General features: G+C 39.2%; 1 protein-coding gene across 1 annotated transcript in view; it reads right to left on the reverse strand.

The window, feature by feature from the left end:
- OC90 (otoconin 90) overlaps window positions 1–11,541 on the reverse strand; it is a 22,040-nt gene extending 10,499 nt beyond the window's left edge. The window contains exons 1-6 of the mRNA XM_010173381.1: window positions 11,496–11,541; window positions 7,736–7,801; window positions 7,463–7,522; window positions 7,031–7,205; window positions 2,099–2,211; window positions 497–625 (exon numbers count right to left, since the gene is read on the reverse strand). Coding sequence (XP_010171683.1) covers window positions 497–625; window positions 2,099–2,211; window positions 7,031–7,205; window positions 7,463–7,522; window positions 7,736–7,801; window positions 11,496–11,541 — 589 coding nt within the window. The remainder of the gene's footprint in view (window positions 1–496; window positions 626–2,098; window positions 2,212–7,030; window positions 7,206–7,462; window positions 7,523–7,735; window positions 7,802–11,495) is intronic.
- Window positions 11,542–15,528: the final 3,987 nt, after the last annotated feature.

Genomic DNA, 15,528 nt, shown 5'->3' on the forward strand with positions numbered 1-15,528 from the left:
CACTAATCGCTCCAAGTATCACCCATTGATTCAGGTTGGCAAGAGCCTCACAGGGTTGAGAGGATCCTCCTAAAAAAACCCAAATTTCTTCTTATCTAATTGGAATTTCCCTGTTGCAGTTGTGTCTCTTGCCTCTTGTCCTGCCCCTGTGCACCTCCAGGAAGACTCCAGCTCTATCTTCTCTACACACTCCTCTAGGTATTGAGGACAGCAAAAAATCTCCCCTGAGCCTCGTCCTCTTTCATCATGTGTTCCAAGCACCTCACCAGCTGGGTAACCTCTCCTGGACTTGCTCCAGGACATCAATTAGTCCACCTTCTTCTTCTCTCTTGGTATTCACTTGAGTAGCAGTAAATGGAAAGGGCACATGAAATGGAGAATAGGACAGATTTAATGCAGGAAAGCACCCAGCTACTGCTTCATTCTTGTTGGGTCAAATTTAATGCCAGTGGAAAAACTGGCAGGAGGAGGCAGTCAATCAGAACCTTATTATTACCTGTAACCAGAGATGGACACAAGGAGACATCCAGCCCATTCAAGGAAGAGTTAATATGTGCATTCACAAAGCATTCAATGGCATCTTTGTCACAGTTGCAGAGGAACTGTTCACAGGGATCCCCAGACTCTGGAAAGAAAATAAAAATCCAAACAAGGTATTATTGAAATATCTTTTCCACCTCCTCATTTTTCCTCCCTGTAAGGTTTGTGTCTATATTCATTAGCACAAACCTATTTGTACTGTGCTTCTTTACGTTAAACACAGTCAAATTTCACAGTCCAGCACAATTTGTTTTTGAAACACCATCCAGTGCTAGTACAGCTGGCAACAGACTCCTTGTCTGTGCCAGTTCACTCTGCAGAGCAGTGAGAGCTACAGAGCAGTGCTTTGCTGCCTCTAGTTTTTCCATGGAAAATGTAACCCAGCTGATACTGACTTTGACATTTCACAGCCTTCATTAAAATATTTCTCCTAACCTCTAGAATTCATAGTCCACAAGCCAACCCTTTCATGTAAGATATGTTTTGCTCCTTAGACAGGATATGAAAGATTCCCAGGAAATACTATTTTCCCACTTCAAAACTTTCTACCTTTCAGAGTTTCAAAAAAAACCCACTGACCTTTCAGAGCTGTCACACTTCCTTTTCACATTTTTTATAGGGACTGTTCTTTTATTTTTCTTTTTATTTATTTATTTTTTTAGTTTGAACAAAATGTTTTCTGATTATTAAGTATAGAAAGAGCTAAAAAAGCACTATTCATTTTTAAATGCACTTGGACTTTTATAAATCGGCCTAAATAGCAAAAATGGCTTGAATTTGAAACAAGAAAAGGAAGTAGGATCAGATTGTTGCTTAAACAACTTTAAGGGTATTGGTTTGGGGATTCTGCTCCTCTTTACTGGTACCCTCAAATTATCTTCTAGCATATAGTCATTTCTGAAAGCTAATACTTGCTGAAAAATTATGTTAAAATTGATCAGGCACTAAAGAGCCCCACTCCACACTTGCCAGGACTGTATTAGTATTGCATGGAGTAGCTGCTATTATAATGGCATGGTCTCTGCCCTCTTTGGCGATACTGTTGTATCTGAGGAGTGTGTATGACCCTGTGAACAAAGAATTTGATCCCTCAAAGTATATAGAAATCAGGCCTTGAAGCTTCAGAAGGGGACTGTTTTTCAGGTCTTTCCCCAGCATCCACTGCATTTCTGATGTGTGGAGATGTCTCAAGCAATGCTTAGTAGTCCTGCAAAGTGAGTGAAACCTCAGCAAGAGGCTGCCTGTTAGAGAAGCCCTGGTAGGTTTCTAGTTATTGGACTTCAATTTGCCTGCCTAGTTCAGTTTTAATGCCTCTGTGTATTCTTAGTTCCATTCACCTCTGAGCAGAACACTAAAGCCCTTAAAAATCTATACGTGGAGGTGGCTTCTGCTTGATCTATATATGACTTTTGGTAGATAGACTAACAAGCTTCTCAGTCATGGTGAGGCCACGTGGAGGTGGCTTCTGCTTGATCTGTATATGACTTTTGGTAGACTAACAAGCTTCTCAGTCATGGTGAGGCTCCAGTATTATGCTCTTGCATCATGTTAATCTTACCACAGGTCAGGTTTTCAGTAGAGCAGCTGACATCTGTAGAAATCTTTGATGGATCCCATGTGCACTCCATCTCCATTGCTTCCTCATAGCATTTACGGTGCTGGAAACAGCAGCTTAAAAAATGGAATAACACAAAGTTCACTTAGTTTAGTTTAAATTCAAGATTAGACTGCAATGCTGTCATGTCACTCTCATCCAAGAACACAAAAGATGCCAAAAGAGAAAAAGAGGTTCTCAGTGTGGTCCCTGGACACAAGGGAGTATTGTTTTCCCCTGAGTCAGTCTAGTGGGATAAGTACAGCTGGATGCAAAACTCAGTGGTAGGAGCAGGTCTGCATGCTGTGGGAGACCACACTTACATTTCTCTCCTTCTGCTCCTTCTGTGGTACCTGAGTTCTTCAGCTCAGCTCTAGAAGTCTTGGCTCCAGCCCTGCTACAACCTTTCTCACTGCAGATTTGGAGAACTACACAGAACCTGGCACTCATGGAGTGTTAATGGCTCTGCAATGCCTTGTGAACCTCTGTCTCATCGAGACTCTATAAGTACATGCAGTGTTATCCTGGTTCTTGTACTTTCTCTTCTATGTAACAACCAGAATTAAAATGCACCATTTAGCCATGAGAAGGGGTCTCAAAATATTTTTCTCACAGTGGAGTAAAGCAGGTTTCTCCTACCACTTACAGAAGAAAGACAGTTAGAAATCTTGCATTTTCCTACAACCCTGCTGTCATGCAAACCCCAAATGCCTGCATGACCACTTTAGCTGTGAATAGCAATGAAAAGTCAACTAAAACAACAAGCTCTTCATCAAACCTCTCTTCTCTTCAGCTGTTTTTGAACAGGCAAGTGATATACTCCTATATTATAGCAACATCTGCGTGCACTGACAGCAGCTATAAATGAAACACTCATCATTCACCCCATACAGAATTGTTACATAAATTAAGCATGGGCTTACTGTTAGATTTAGACTGAAAAATCCTCATTTCAGAGAAAGGGACTCAGAACATGGAGCTGTTACTGAATTGCCATTGATCTTGACCATGGCAATTGCAAAGACAACACCACTTAAAACCAGCACCTGCTGCCAGGAAGGATTAACCTGCAATCACGATGTAAGGAGTTAACTTTAATTACGCCCACGTGGGATTTTTGTTAAAGACACAGTGAATGTGTTATTCTGCATCACCTGCAGCCCTGCATATGCACAGAACTCACATGTGGTCAGAAGCACTTCTGATTATTAAGTATAGAAAGAGCTAAAAAAAGCACTATTCATTTTTAAATGCACTTGGACTTTTATAAATTGGCCTAAATAGCAAAAATGTCTTGAATTTGAAACAAGAAAAGGAAATGGGATCAGATTGTTGCTTAACCAACTGTAAGGGTATTGGTTTGGGGATTCTGCTCCTCTTTACTGGTACCCTCAAATTATCTTCTAGCATATAGTCATTTCTGAAAGCTAATACTTGCTGAAAAATTATGTTAAAATTGGTCAGGCATTAAAGAGCCCCACTCCACACTTGCCAGGACTGAATTAATATTGATCAGGGGCACTGATCACAGCAGGGAGCAAACACCTGCCCTTGCAGGCTCCCTTCTAGGCTACTCATTCACTTTCTGACTTTCTATATTTAGGAAGCATTTAATATTTAATCACTTACTATTTTAATAAATTATTAATACAATTTTTAATATGTCCTCACAACCAGAAAAGCAGTCCAAGTCCTAACCGCAATCAAACTTTTGACTTGGTAGAAGACATCAGTGATGGGGTTTGCTGAGGTTGTTAGCAGCAGATACAAGCTAATGAATAGCGTTATCCCAGTTGATGACCTTTCAAAACCCATTTTCTTGCACTCCAATGTCTCTTCTGCCTGTTAGTGGTTTTGCTCCCTGCTGTAACCTGGTCTAGGAGACTGCAGGAATGTATTGAACAAAGGTGAGGGCAAACAGCATTCAGCAAAGAGGCCCTGATGGTTCCTCTGTAACACAAATGCTACTGTGCCTTTGTAACACAAATGCTACTGTGCCTTGTTTCAGAGGTAGGGATGAAGTTCATAAGCTCCAACAGGAACAGGATTTTAAGCAAATAGCTGATGAAATGTCTCAAGGCAAGCTCTTGTCTATGCGAGAGGTCTAGGGGGGTGTCAGCACCTGAAAGCTCCTCTAACTGCATAATTAGTCTAAAACAAACTCCCTGAAGTTCTTGGGTTTTTAGAGCATCACAACTACATTGACACAATGAAACAGTTAATTAGAAAATTTACTTTCCTTCCCTTTGCAAGCAGGGGACTGTAAGACATGGATTGTCCTCTGGGCATGCTTCTCTTTCCCCATGGACTATGGAAGTAGACTAGGCTCCTAATTTAGATATGACAATTAGCTTCTCTGGGAAATGGGAAGGGGTTGGGCTTATGGGCACAAATATTTTCCAGTGTCTTAAAAACCTACAGTGAGATGTTCAGCCCTTTTTTATGGAACAGACATGGAAATGACAAAATCTGAGGTTTGCAAAATTAGTTTCTAAGAAGTAAAGCTAGTGAAAAAATTGCAACACTATGGGAACTGTGTCCGAGAAAGATATTTAGCAGCCACCTGTTTGGAGGATCTCTTGAGCCAGAGGCATATCTGTGTCAGTGGCAAAACAATAATGAGTCTCTATTTACCGCACACTGCAGTGGGGTTGCCATGCTGCTAAGGAAATCTTGCCACAGGACTGCTAACCAGTTTGTAAACACAAAGTGACTCTGTGGATATTTCTCGGGACAAAGCTGCTGATAGATCATTCTGCTGTTTCTCAATTTATCCTGTTCTTCATTAAAATAAAGCTGAGTGAAGTGAAAGCCCAGGTGCTCGGCTCTTCAGATATCAATCTATTGAACTGACTCGAGCTCTCATTTCAGCATGTCATCACAATTGTTCAGAAAACCTTTAACAAGAAGTCCCATGGCTTTTTTCCAGTAGCGGAATTAGATCTTCATTTTCCCAGCCATCCCATGCTGGAAAGTGGATGGATTAATTTCCATCTAGCTATAGGCATTAGCCCTTTCTGAACCATTGCTGTCGTCATTCTGGGAGTTAACACACTACATTACATTGTTGGAAAAAGCTTTTTTTCTATTTAGACATGTGTGGACCTTGATTCTCTTTGATTTTCTTTTCTCACCTCCTGCTGGCATAAGTGAACAACCATTTGATTGTCCTGACCTGAGATTACGTTTCTTTTCGCACTAGCCCAGGCAGGGTTTGGGGCAGTATCCCTCCAAAACACAAAGTGGAGTTTGGATGGTTTTTTTCCTGGTGCATGGTACTGGGAAGAGCCATTGAGCTACAGTGCTCTTCTCTGTGCCTGGATGCTCCAGTGTGTTACAACCTCTGCATGTACACGGGTATTCAGGGCAAGAGCTACTCAACCTCCCAATTACCATTTGAAGTCATACTTAGCTGTAACCTGATTGTGTTGATGCTGAAATCCCCCTTAGATGCCAATGTTTTCAGTATAGTCCACTATGAGCTCACGTTGCCTGTGTACTGCACAGCTCCCAATACAAACAGTTTGGTAAGACTGTAAACCCACTAAACTGCTCAGATTATTGCTCTTCCACTCATCTTATTAACAGGCTCTCCAGTTTTTGGCACTGATTTAAGTGTGAGACAGAATTACCCAGTACAAAGAAATGAATGCAGTTTTGTTCACAAGATCTGGTCAGAATTTAGACATCTCTGGGTAAGAGTGCCAAAGAGATGTGTATGGTGTTTACTGATTCTATTGCATTAGTGGCTTCTCTTTACTGCCAGTTTAAACCAGCTGTGCCACCAGAGTTGTACTGGTGGAATTATACTCAGATGTGTGGGACTGTGATAGTTTAACTTAGTTGGTAGCCAAACAAGACACAGCCACTTGCAGGCCCCCCGCCCCCACCACCCAGGGAATGGGGGAGAGAATTGGAGGGGTAAAGGTGAAGAGACTTGTAGGTTGAGATAAGAACAATTTAATAATTAGAGTAAAAATAAAATAAAATAATAATAATAAGAGTAATAACAATAACAACTATCTATATGAGTGATGCACAGTACAGTTACCCACCACCTGCTGGTAATGATCTCAGGGGAGTGAAAAGGAACCTCAAAACCCAAATCACAATCCCAGAAAAGCAAGCCCAAGCAATTCCTGAGAGAATCCCCCCCTTTCCAGTCAGCCCTGGTTAATATATAAAACATGATATAATATGATATGGAATATCTTATTGGCATATCCAACTGTCAGTTCTGGGTTTTACTAACTACTACACTTTTCTTCTCCACTCCCCCCCTTCCAGTCCTCTCTTCTTGGAAACTCCCCAAGCAGGGTGTCCTTGTAGTTATCAACCTTGTTCTGATAACAATCATCACTGAAACCAAAACACAGCGCTTTCTAGCTACTAAGAAGAAAATGAACCCTATCCTAGCAAAAACCAGGACAGGGATTCTGCTTTTATCTTTAGGATGGGAGTATTTCTCCACATCAAAATGTGGGAAAATAAACAGACTCTGAGCTATGAGAAAAAAGAAGCAATGGGATCATCCCATGCTGTAGGTTATAACCACCTTGACTTCATCTATTTCCAAGCCATGCTGTAAGGTAACTGGTATGGGGTGTTGGCCCAGGAAAAAGAGTGCTCACTAGCAGGTAGGAATAACACAGAACAGGGCTGATAAACCAAAGTTAAAGTTATCTTTTGTAAGTCATATCAGATACTTAGGTTGCAAGTGAGTGGTGACTAGATTAAACAGAGCTGGATTATGTGAGTCTTACCCTCCGAATAAATCTTCTATTTTTTTGCAACTGTCCTTAAATCATTTAAGCAATGTTATGCTTCGGGTTGTCAGGGCATGAGGGCCCTGACAAACAGTCAGGCAGAAGAGGGCATCTCATGGATAAGACTTACTCATCAGCTTCATCCATAGGGAGCCCTTCCATCTCAAATCGGCAAGAGCAACCATAGTCTTCAAAATCCCTGGGACAAAAGCCAGTAACACACTTCATTTTGTTCACAAAGTTGAGCAGGGCAGGAAAGTTAGTGAAGATGGACTGTAACCAGGTGAAGTGAGAACCCAGGCAGTCTGGAAAGAGAACAGACATAAAATTCTTGGTTTATGGGGTGAACCACACATGGGTGACATTCACATGAACGCAGAGACTAAACAAGGCAGTAACATGGGACATTGATCAATGCTTGAAACTCAGCAGTATTTTGTGTTACAATAACCTTTGGGGAAGTCTAGAGCCTCAAAAATCCCTGGTCCTTTTCAGTATATATAAAAGCAAACTCTACGGGATTTCTATTCAGTGCCCAAGTACAACTGGAACATACACTTACCAAAAAATAATGCAACGCTTTCCACATTTTGAAAGACTCCATTGAAGAATGTGGCATTATCTAAATGAAAAAAAAAAAAAAAATCATACTTCTTTTTAAAAAAGTAAGCAACAAAAACTGTCCCCAGACTGCCCCTGATCTTGCTTCAGTTGTTAAACCATGTTGAGATGAGTTACTGTTTGCTATCAGCACGCTTCCCTGCGATGCTGCTGGTACAAGTGATTCCCCACTGCCATGCAATATTGTAAAAAGTAAAACTTAAACTGTTCTTACTCAGGATTCTTTCAGGTGTGTTAAGAAACTCTGGCAGGAATACCGGCAGCTCCAATTCTTGGCCACCTACCTCAGCAAAGAAATTTGAGAAAAAAAATATTTTTAAAAAAAATTAAAAATAAACCCAACAAACCAACAATATTTACTTCATTATGACACATGCACTGCAGGCATTTTGAATACCTTCCTCCACTAGCAAGTTGTTTTATGAAAGCCATGAAGTATGTGCTTAGCTCCATCTGCATCCAGGAAAGCCCAGAAGCGTACTGGTAAGTCACATCGACTTCAGCTTAAAATTCAGTCCTCTGTTAAACTGAGGTATTGATAGTGAGGATGTGCTAATCCTTATTCCTGTGGTCTTCTGAGCAGTAGCACTTACTGGGATAAATCAGTAGAATTGTATAATATTAGTTTAGTTACCCAACTACTTTCATTGTCCCAAATGTTTCTACTCTTTATCCTGTGCTCTTCACTTATTTAAAGTCAAGAGGATTGGTTTTTCTGAGTCCTTATTGCCTATTGCTTTGTTGCCTCTCTTCCTATCACTATTTCTTTCTTAATTGCATTTTTTCCTTTTGAAGATATTATAGTGTATTTTCCACATTTTCTGGTTTTTGTTTTTGTTTTTGGTTTGGTTTTGTTTTTTTTTCAGTTTACCATGTCCTGAGTTAGAGTGAAATGTAATAATTGTTCTCTCCCTTCCCTCTTTTTCCCTTGTTCTTATCTTCTACATGAAGAGAGAATGTGTTACTTTGGATTTATTTAAACTTGACTTTTTTTTTTTTTTTTTGAGATAATAAGTCAAAGGTATTTATTTGCTCAAGGATCTAAAAACTGATGAAAAAAAGCAATGTTAAATTCATGGCATAGTTTATGTCTCAGAATAACTCATATTAGTAAAGTTGTTCATTTTCTCTACAAAAGATTCTAGGAAGGAGCTGAGAGTTATCTTGCCAATCTGCTGCATTTTCCTGCAATAAATATAGATGTAACAGAGTAGAGCACAGTAATCTGTTTTTTAGATATAAGGCTTAAGCCTATGTTTAGCAAAGGATTAGGAAAAAAAACCAGGACTTTTTTTAGATTGCTTTTAAGGGCCTTCTCAGGATGTCTACAACTTTTGTGGAGTGCACAAGATGTTCATGGTAACAGTCATATGCCCCCAGCAATTCATTTATCAATTTTAGTCGCAGAATATGGATATGGGATTGAGGGAGGTAGGAAGAAGTGCTTCCTCTTATGTTATTCTTTTCCTGAAAGATTTGGTCACAACAAAAAGCCTTTAGATGAACAGCAATCCATCAGAAGTGTCCATCATTGCAGCAGGTCTGACAAGAAATGGACTGCTTTCTGCAAAGCAGATAAGGTCTCCTTATAAAGGCTGGCCTTTTCACAGAACTGGAAAAAGTCAGCTAAAAGCATGACAGCCATGACAAATTCAGATTCAAGCTAAATACTGGTGTGCTTTGCAAAATAACTAGTTTTGAATGCTATAGATTTGTATACATGCTTGCTAAATAAAACCTGCCCCTTATTTTCTGGTTTAAAGCTTGTATTTCCTCTGCATTGACAAATATCCTTCCCCCAAGCCATGTTCTATCAAGTGCATCTGGAGCCAGGTTTTGACGTAGTGCATAACACCATGGCTCAAATTCAGTGTTTGTTGATGAAAAGCCATTGATCATATTGTCCTTTCAGCAAAATTTTGGAAAATATGAAAATTCCATTGAGTTGAAATGAAACAGAGGAGAGAATTGATAAAGCCTCGTTACAGAACTGCTGGAAGCTGTGACTGCTTCAGCATCCTTCACTTGCATTTAGTTCTTCCCAGCAAACTTAATTTGCACACACCAAATTAACACATAAATGTTTGAAGCTCCCCTGGAGAAAAATCTCTACCATAGGGTCAGCAGCTTGGTAAACCTTTGGCTCTTCAAATCATTACAAAGAATGATATTTCTAATTGTCACTAAGTCAAGATCAATGAGCCAATGTTTGCTAACAAGATTGCTTAATTTTGTTTAAATTGTGAGGGAGGGACAAAGAGAAAATACTTTCTGGATGAATTATTCTCTTTTCTTCTTTTGCTGTCATGTCTTTTGGGGCTATTGGTCATACATCATTTGCTGTATAACCAGTGAAAGATTGCACCACAAAAATCAGTCCTGTAAACCTCAAAAGACCGTGGGGAGGTCAACTTCTCTTGCCTTTCTCTAAAACCTGCTAAATGCTTGGCACATGAGACTTGTGTGATACATCAGCTCTTGGGCTTTCCAGTTGTACACCTTATCCATGGAATTTATTTCAACATTGAGATATATGTAAAAATATTTCTGGACTGAGTCTGTGATGTTGCTACTCTGATAATGTTTTTCTAAAGTATTATCTGAAAAAGCCCATAAAAAAACCCACAAACCTCAGTGCACCTCCCGCTGTTTTTTTGCAGTCATGGCTAATTAAAATGTCATAATATAGGGAACAGACACAGTCATCATAATCCTCAGGGAGCTGGGAAAAGTCAGGGTGCAGCAAACCCAACTTACTTGATTTATTCAAGGTAAATCACATTATCTCCTCACAAAGATGCTAGTTTGTGCACAGATACTCACTTCAGCCTCAAGGCAGAAATCAGCAGAATAGATCCCACATAAATATAAATCAATAATCCTCTCCAAACCTAAAAATGGTAACATTTTAAATCTTTGTCCTCAGATTGTGCTTAGCTGAGGGAAAAGAATCTAAAAACTGTCTCACAGCCTTTTGAGGTCTGGGGTAAAATCTTTTTCAAATGTTGTGTTGGAAAAATCTCTGAGTGTCCACATATTTCTGAGTGCATTCTATATTATCAATATATATAGTCCTCTTTATATCTGAGGACTAAATACCCCTTGAGTTTTATGAATAAATGATGTAGGTATTTTGGCATTCTCTATCGCTGCAGTGGGAAATGCTAATATTTTTACTGCTTTCTATCTATATAGCAAGAATTTTAAGGTTCAGCTTCATCAATATATTTTAGCCCATGTGTTTTGTGTTAGACTTATTTCTGTACTGACGTCTAATGCACACAACCCCTTAGAGGAGAGGCAATGGGTGAAGTTGAAGTAGGTCAGTGCAGAGTTTTTTCTATGCCAAGGTGCTGAGCTTTCTTTTCCCTTTAGAAATAACCCCATGGAGTGACCAGAAATGGTGTTAGACCTTCACCCTGCTTTAATGATGTCCCTACACAGTGCAGGGACAGTAGAAATTTGAAATGTTTGCCCATCCCTGTCACTGGAAAGCTCGTTCACACAGAACAATAAAATCCAAAAATTCTTGGTAAACCTTTGGAAGAAAAAAACCCTATTGATAGTAAAATTTAAAGGAGTAGCTTTAGCTGAACATGAGTTATAATTCAGGATGCACTGGATGGTTTGGAGAATTCAGACTATACACATATATTTAATGAGTAGATTCAGATTATATGAAACTTCTAACTTTTTTGGAGTTAAATAATGACCAAACACTAACAGAAGAGAAGTTGCATTTTTTGGTTATATGTTTAAATCCACCAAATGTTTCTTGCTTCACTACAAGTCCTGAGAAAAATATATTTTATAAGTACTCTATAGATAAACTTATTTAACTGCATTTGGGTGTTGAACAACTAGGTTTGAGGGGACAGAAGGCATAATTCTACAGCATTATTTCCAAATGCAAGTACATAATATAGTATTTAGGCATAAATATCAAACAATCATATAAATACATTACCACTTACCACTGTGCAACACCATTGACATAGACACCAGAAGAATCGCAATCATTTTTTGTTTAATCCAGACAAGAAAAAGTCACACAGCAGACTCGTGCTCCTGGTCAGTTAAGTAAAACGTCAGGCAAAATGTTACCTCTTGAATCTGGGAGTGAGAAGATATCAGCTTAGAAAATAATTCTTTTGTAGCCTGCCCATATTTCTGCTTTTATTCAGTTTTTACCCTTTTCATGCTAAATGCACATATTACAGCAGTAATGAGCCCTCTGTATCCTTCAGATTTTACCAATGTCCTTTATAAACCTGGCTAACAAGAATTATTTTGGTATTGCTTCAGATGAGTCAACAAGTTCTACTAAAGTGCCATAGACAGGGGAAGTCCATTTAAGCAATAAAGTGATGTACTTGAAGTGTCTTTTGTTTTGCAAAGAGTTTTCACATCTGACTTGATCTAACAGGATGCTTAAAAATTCTTCGTGTTATGTTTAAATGCAGATGTTGTGAAACAATGTGAAAATTAAAAGACATTTTGGGATTACTCCTATTGAACCCAGTTAATCTGCACAATCCATTATATTAGTTTGCTTCACATCCCAAAAATCTGTCACACTTTGTAGTCAAACATTTACTCTAATCTGTGTTGAGACCAGCCTAATGTATCATATATTTTCCTAATGATAAACACTATGTTGTTTGAAGAAGCTAAAAGCCTTGCACTAGTATTCATTAAATGACAGATAATAGATTGATTTTGAATTACTGACAGAGTTTGCCCTCAAATTTAGAATGATTTTCTAAAATTTAGCATGAAGTTTTTTATAGCAAAATAACTAAAAATTAATTTATCAGTTTTCAAAGTTGTGTGTAAAAGTTGATTAGCTGATCTCCTAAGGTCAAATATTGCATTTATTTGTATTTTTAAAATCTTGTAATATTTCAGGAAGTGAAGTTATAAATCTAATGGGTCTAAATATTTATAATCTGTTATCCCAAATTTCTTACCTACATTTTAGTCAACAACTCTACAATCCCAAAAAGCTTATTCTACATTTTCTTCCTGATTCCTGTATTATAGAGTACATCTAGAAAGGCTTACCTTGAGGGATATTATTCGAAAGCTGTTGGATGGAGGACAAATGGATTTCAACAAAGTCAGTACTAAGTTATTTATACCCACTTGGATATATACCTTGCCCATGTGACCACTGCCTTTATCAAATCCACTTCAACATTTATTAATTAATTCTTCCACAAGATTCCTTACAGTCATTATGCTCACAGAGTATCTTCGTAATATAGCTCCAACCACATAAAGTATCTATACTAATAAGTCTGTTCTGCAGGGGCATTCACTGTGTAGTAACTTTCCCTAATACTCTTGGCTGTAATTAAATAACAATCATCTCATTGTTATTAATCACTTAAAAAATCTCTGGCACATGTGAATATGGCTTTAATAGCTTAGCAAGAGGTGGTGTTCAGTGATGAAAGATGACTGAAAATTTATACAGCTTTAAAGACTGGCATTCCTCAGGGTTGAGATGTCTGCTCTCGTCTATCCATGGTGGCTCTGATCCAAAGCTGAGTGAAATCCAGGGGAGGGTTGAGTAAATGAGTTTTGGGATGATTCTCCTCATCTAGAAGCTGTGCTTTCTGCCAGGGTCAGACACAGTTACCCTTCAAAGATGCCATTAACAAAGGCAAGCTGTCCACTGAGTTTTAGCATGGAGAAATGAGAAGTCTGACAAATTGAGAATTGTAAAAATACTTATGTGGTTCCTCCAAGACCCTTGAGCTACATTGTCTTCAGAAAGGCCTTTGACACTGTCTACAGTAAGATCCTCATAGAGAAGCTGTTGATATATGGGCTGGATGAGCCCAGTGAGGTGGGTTGAAAACTTTCTGAATGGAGGGACCTGGAGGGTGGTGGTCAGTGGCACAAAGTCTAGATGGAGGCCAGTGACTAGCAGTGTACACCAGTGGTCAGTACTGGGTCCGGTCTTTCTTAACATCTTCATTAATGATCTGGACGCTGGAGCAGAGCATATCCTTAGCAAATTTGCAGATGACACTGAACTTGGATGGGTGACTGATACTGCAGAGAGTCATGCTGGCATTCAGAGGGACCTTGACAGGCTGGAAAAATGGGCCAAGAGGAACTTAATGATGTTCAACAAGAAATGCAAAGCCCTGCACCTGGGGAGGTACAACCCCATGCACCAATATATGCTGGGGGCTGCCCAGCTGGAAAGCAGCTTGGCAGAAAAGGACCCTGAGGTCCTGCTGGACATCAGGTTGAACTTGAATAAGCAGTGTGCCCTTGCAGCAAAGAAAGCTAAGAGTATGCTTGGCTGTGTTAGACAAAGTATTGCCAGCAGATTGAGGGAGTGGATGCTTCCCCTCTTCTCAACACTGGTGAAGCCACATCTGGAGTACTATGTCAAGTGCTGGGCTCCTCAGTATGAGACATACATGGACAAACTTGAGAGAGACCAAAGAAGGGCCATAAAGATGATTAAGAGACTAAAGCAGCTCTCATATGAGGAGGGACTGAGAAAAATGAAACACTTCAACCTAGAGAAGGCTCAGGGGAATCTCATCAATGCCTAGAAATACCCGAAGGAAGGGTGCAAAGAGGACTGAGCCAGGCTCTTTTCAGTGATGCCCTCATGACAAGAGGCATCAGGCACAAATTGAAACACCTTATGAAATTATGCCTTAATGGTATGAAAATTCATTTTCATAAGAGTTTTGGATCTTCCAGTTGGAGTCTCCAGGGACTGCCTGAAGTATATTGATGAATATTTAGTATATTGATGAACAATTTCAGCCTGACAAATCAGATTGGGCTTGACTGGGCATAGTAATATATATGAGTTCTCTGAGATACTGATTTGCTCCTATGCCACCATCATTTCTGTACTTCTGACAAACACCCACAGAGGCTTTGAAGGACTGAAAAACCTGGAATTTTCAAAAACTTAATTTGAAAAAAATTTTTTTTTTTTGAGGGCAGCCAATGTGTTAACTTTTTTTCATGGAGCCTAGTTTGTTGATTACTTCTCTTATTTTGTAGTTTTTCTCATTAATTTTCATTATTCTCCTGGGAAAACCAAATAGTAAGTGTTAAACAACTGTGAAAAGAAGGTTGTAATTCAGGACAGGTGCCGTTTATCCTTTCTCAGCTCCTTTCACATGACACACATCACTATGTGATACCTTCTAATTCTCTCCCCATGAACATACTAGGGCAGTAGTTCTCAGTCCTTTCCAGGACCTTAGAGTGGAGATGGCTGTGATGCCAGACACAGCTCAGGCACACCCTGTCACGCTATGGATGGGTTATCACTCTGTCCAAAGAGTTGTATTCCTGCAGCAAAAAACCAGAATGTTTTCTTAAAAATAAAAAAGTGTCCTTTAGCATAGAGATCAGTGCTATAACTCAGAGCTGATTAAATTCATTAAAATAATATTTTTAAAGTGATTTTTTTAAAATATTTTTCTTCCAATATTGCCTTTTTATTCACACCTAAAAAACCCTGCAGAAAGTCAGACTTTAATAACTTTTTAATCCCCTTACATTCTTGTTTTCATGTCCTTCTTCCTGAGTTCTCAGAAAACTTAATGATAAAAATGTAACAAACAACATAGATTTTTTTTTTTTAAATCATGTCTTCAGGCTTTAAGATGTTTTTGTGAGATTTAAAAGCAACTGTTGCACAAAGGTGTAATTCGCCCAGTTCTTCCCAGCAGAACTGATCCTGCCTTGGGTGAGGAAAGGGGCTGCAGAGCAAGATCTCTCCACAGCATTGCAGTGCCTTGGCAATGCTAATATGCCCGATTTCTACATTCACTGTATTGACGTTCCTATTTCTTCCACTGGCCTAATATCAACTGTAATTGGTGCTACTCCAATCTATCCTGCTCTCTGATATGACAGAAGTGCTTCTGTCATGTTATTGGGCACAACAGTGAATGCATTTTGGAAGAGGACTGCTGCATCCCGTCTCTCCCTGGAGGCAGCATTCCTGATGGTCCC

This window comes from Antrostomus carolinensis, unplaced genomic scaffold (assembly GCF_000700745.2).
Source record: "Antrostomus carolinensis isolate BGI_N321 unplaced genomic scaffold, ASM70074v2 scaffold3618, whole genome shotgun sequence".
Classification (NCBI taxonomy): Eukaryota; Metazoa; Chordata; class Aves; order Caprimulgiformes; family Caprimulgidae; genus Antrostomus; species Antrostomus carolinensis.